The sequence below is a fragment of the Triticum dicoccoides genome, chromosome 1B (genome assembly GCF_002162155.2).
Source record: "Triticum dicoccoides isolate Atlit2015 ecotype Zavitan chromosome 1B, WEW_v2.0, whole genome shotgun sequence".
NCBI lineage: Eukaryota > Viridiplantae > Streptophyta > Magnoliopsida > Poales > Poaceae > Triticum > Triticum dicoccoides.
In genome coordinates this window covers 34,252,333-34,256,870 of record NC_041381.1, presented here as the reverse complement: position 1 = coordinate 34,256,870, position 4,538 = coordinate 34,252,333, and the positions used below count along the sequence as shown (strand labels likewise).

The 4,538-nt window shown below is 49.6% G+C and overlaps 1 protein-coding gene across 1 annotated transcript; it reads right to left on the bottom strand.

Annotated features, from left to right (window-relative positions):
• Positions 1-1,197: 1,197 nt before the first annotated feature.
• LOC119317608 (phenylalanine ammonia-lyase-like) lies at positions 1,198-3,685 on the bottom strand. The gene is made up of 2 exons (XM_037592095.1): positions 3,288-3,685; positions 1,198-3,178 (listed from the first exon to the last, which is right to left on the bottom strand). Exons 1-2 carry the CDS (start codon positions 3,683-3,685, stop codon positions 1,432-1,434), a joined length of 2,145 nt encoding a protein of 714 aa, XP_037447992.1. The 3' UTR covers positions 1,198-1,431.
• Positions 3,686-4,538: the final 853 nt, after the last annotated feature.

The window sequence follows — 4,538 nt, the reverse complement described above, 5'->3', positions numbered from 1 at the left end:
GGTTTTGTTCATTTACTGTATTCTCTGATTGTTAGAGCCTGACAACACCGGAATTGCAAATTCAATATGTGAGTATTTCTAAAGAACATCAATATGTGACACCTTGGAAGCCACAGGATAATTGTGTGCTATGCAAATCATATAACAAAGTTGGCATTGTTTCTTGTGTTTTTGTTCATTTATTTTCTATATACCGCCCCTTTATGTCTCCTTTGCATCCACCCTGGCGTCATGAAAAATCACCAAGGAGAGACGAGGAATTTTAGTTAAATTAGATCCAAACAAATCTATCTAGTTTTCTTTTTTGTTTGAGAAGTCTATCTAGCTATATTGATATAAAGTCGTGGTTCTTTCAGATCATCAGTTGTGTCTTTCCTATGAACATATAAGGCGCCTTGCCTGTTTCGACTGGACTTATGTCCCATGCTAATTGTTCTATGAAAATACCAAGAATTATATGTTCCTTGTGGATTATGGTTTTGTTCACTTTATTCTTTGATTGTCATGTGTCATAAGTAAGCCCAGTAATACTAGAACTAGAACATCATTATGTGATCTCTGAAAATCCCAAGATCCCAGTTTTCTATCCAAAGCAAATACCAGGAAGATTTTTTCTTTCTTTCTTGTGGTTTCATTCAGTTATCTATAGTGCTATTAGACTTGTGGGAGTTGTAAGCACCATAGCAAGAACAAGATTGCAAAATCATTGTGAATATCAGTTTAAATGAAAATCACCTATGGATTTAGTGTATTCCTGCTCATATGTTTACCCACATGTTGATTTTGAACTCTCTTTCAGCCCTCTTATTTCTGTGATTAGAAACTAGCAGTTTCTTACTTATGACCTTTCAGAACAGAGAGAGCCATGTCATCTGCATCAGAGCAGGATAACCAAAAGACTTTGCAATCCTTATTCCAGTACATGTCAGACTGAAATTTGTAAACAGAAAACTGAAACCAAATAAAAATTCAGAGAAGGCATTGCATCCTACGTGTTGATGTCTAGCAGCTACGAAGACACCACAGTCCAGTGACTTTGTAGGCACCATCTTTGAATTATTGATGCATCGTGTCCTCAGTCCGCACATCGTAATGGCAATGGCACGCGAACAATAGATTCTTTGGACTGTTCGGAGTTACCTCCACCAGACCATTTGACCTCAAAAAAGGAACCAGTACATTTATCAAGAATATTTACCATATATGGTACGCTTTTACCTTACATCATAGAAGTTGTATTGGTTATATACCACTTAAACCATCTAGTTGAAATATTTGGCAACAACAGCACAGCTCTGCAAGAGCAAGTTTCAAAACATAATCTTTCTTGAAAATACAATGAAAAACATTATTATCACTTGTAAACTAAGAACATCCGGAGTCTTTGAAATCTGAAGCACACTATCTTCTCTTCAATTTCTAATACGTTGTTCAGCAGATAGGTAGTGGCTCACCATTCCACTCCTTGAGGCATTCGAGCAGCGCGTCTATGTGCTTGCCCTGGTTCATGGCGATGAACACCTTGTCCACCTCTTCTCCAGGAGATCGTGTCTTCTCCCCAGTTAAGTACTCAGTCCCAAGCTCCTTGCGGACGAACCGGTAGAGCGGGTATGACCGGCACTCGGTGATACGGTTCTGTTGCGCAGCGGTGCCATTCTCCACAGCACTCCGGGCAGCCTCGACCTCCTTCGGCAGCACAACACGCAGCTCCTGCTCAAACATGGCAAGCTTAGCAAAAACCGACGTCTCCACATCGTGCTCGGCATCACCATTGGCCAGGGCGTGCTCCACAAGAACAGCTCGCATCTTCTGCATCAATGGGTAGTTGGCGCTGCAAGGGTCGTCTGCGTATGTGAATACTGCCTCGCGGTCGATTGTGAGTAGCAGGTCCTTCTCGCAGAAGCGTGCGTTGTGGAGATGGCCATTGTTGTTGGTGCTTAGTGTCTTCTTGGCCACCGTCTTCACACAGCTCTTGACCGCATCCTTGACATTTTCCTCGAGGTGGCGGAGGTCAATGGCCTGGCACAACGCGACCAAGAATGTCGAGGACATGAGCTTTAGTATGTCAATGGATTCAGCGGTCTTCCTAGCAGATATGAGACCGAGAGAGTTGACATCTTGGTTGTGTTGCTCCGCGCTCTGGACATGGTTGGTCACCGGGTTGCCTAGGAATTGGAGCTCAGAGCAGTACGAGGCCATGGCAATCTCAGCACCCTTGAGGCCATAGTCCAAGCTTGGGTTGCGGCCGCCAGAGAGGTTTGAAGGTAGACCGTTATTGTAGAAGTCGTTCACCAGCTCTGAGAACTGCGCAAACATGAGCTTGCCAATCGCGGCAATGGCAAGCCTTGTGTTGTCCATGGACACGCCGATGGGCGTGCCTTGAAAGTTTCCGCCATGGATGGCCTTGCCACGGGAGACGTCGATGAGTGGGTTGTCGTTGACGGAGTTGATCTCCCGCTCAATCGACTTCGTGGCAGCACGGATGACCTCAATTTGGGGGCCAAGCCACTGCGGCGATGTGCGAAGCGCGTACCTGTCTTGCTTTGGCTTCATCAACGGGTCGAGCTCGCCGAGCTTCTTCGCGAGTGCCATGTAGGAGCTTCCTTCAAGGATGTGCTCCATGATGGCGGCAGCCTCAATCTGCCCAGGGTGGTGCTTCAACTTGTGGGTCAAGTGATCGGTGTACTCCGGCTTGCCGTTCATGACCTCGCAGAAAACTGCCGACAGAACCTCAGCAAGGACGCCGAGGATGTTAGCCTCGAAAAGAACCATGGACGCGAGCCCCGAGCCAACAGCCGTGCCGTTCACCATGGCAAGCCCTTCCTTGGGCTGCAGCTCGAAGAAGCCATGCTGGATGCCAGCGATCTTGAACGCCTCGGCTGCGTTAACCTTGCTGCCGTCTGGAGCCGTGGCCACGGAGTTTGCCCGGCCGGTCACCAGGCCCGCAATATAGGAAAGCGGGACGAGGTCACCAGACGCGGTAATCGTGCCTCGGAGCGGCAGGCATGGTGTCACGTCGGCGTTGAGAAGTTTGGCGATCGTCTCGAGTATCTCGAAGCGGATGCCGGAGTACCCCTGGAGCAGGGTGTTGACGCGGACTAGCATCGCAGCCCTTGTCGTCGCGGCGGGGAGGACATGGTCGTGGCCACCAGTGCCGAAGGCTCCGGCATTAAGAAATCTGACGAACAGACAACAAATACATACACGAAACAAATAAGACTTCCATAACCCAGAGACGCACGTATGATAGACTAATTTGTTGTTGGTTCAGTTCAATAAATTCGTACCTGATGAGCTCCCGCTGGAGAGCGCCCCCCTCCTTGGTCCTCCGGTGAGAAGTAGCGCCGAAGCCGGTGGTGACGCCGTAGCTGTCGGTTCCGTTGGCCATGCTGTTCATGACCCAGTCACTGCTCTCCTTGACGCGGCCACGGGCAGACTCGTCGAGCTCCACCCTGGTGTCGCAGCCGGCGGCCACCGCGGCGACCATGGCGATGGTCAGGCTGGCGCCCTCCATGGTCACCACCGGCCTACGGTACTCCTCGACCATGCGCTTCACCGCGTCAAGATGGCTCCCGGACAGCTCCTCTGCCGCCTTCCCCCAGTTCAAGGGGTCGGCCCGCGCCGGCTGCGCCACGCACAAGCCATCGCCGTTGGCGGCGACGTGGGCTCTGTTCTCGCACTCCATGTGATGTGCAAAGAAGTAGGAAAACAAGTAAGCTAGAAACTGGGCAGGTCTTGTGCTGGATGAATTCTGGTAGGCAGACGTGCGCTGGAGAGAGCTCACGATGCAGATGAAGGTGAGGGAGGCTCTTCTTTGAGAGGAATGGAGGGAGAGGAGGGGTTAAGTAGGCAGGGTGGGTGCGGGTGTGGGTTGGTGTGGCTTTGACCGCTTGATGGTTGGTGCCGGGAAGAAGAGACGCCGAGTTCTCACATGCAAGTGTTCAGTGTTAATCGTGTCATCCACCATGTGCTTGTGTGTTCCTCTGCTAATCATGTGCTTGAGTAGTTGAGTTATGAAAGTGCAAATTTACTAATGTAAACATGTGTCATATTGTCGATGATATTGGAACGTTTCAAACAAGCGTGGTGGCTGCTTCCATAATACATAAACTACTACTATAGGAAATCTTAAAAAATGCGACGGTCTTTGCTTTGACAAAGCGTGTGGGCCTGTGACTCCATAGCGAGTGGGGTTCTGCATGCTCGGCACAACGGGAGTTGTAGGCGTCTCTACCTGTAAACCTCCCTTTGGATTATGGAAGCCGTCCAATGTCGACTTATATCGGTCTGTGGGATAGTCAAAACATAATTTCTCCCGCAAAACAAAGACAAAAATAAGGAATGTTTGCAGGAGTCCGGATAGGCGAAATGTACGAATTCGACACCCCAGACCCACCCAAAACCCTCCGGACCACGCGACTCCATCCTTCTCATTTTCTCTCCTTCTTTCTCTCTTGTCGTCGCCGCCGCTCCACCACCCTGGCCACCACGCCACACCCTTGCCAGAAATCTACGTCTCCATCACCTACGGTGATACA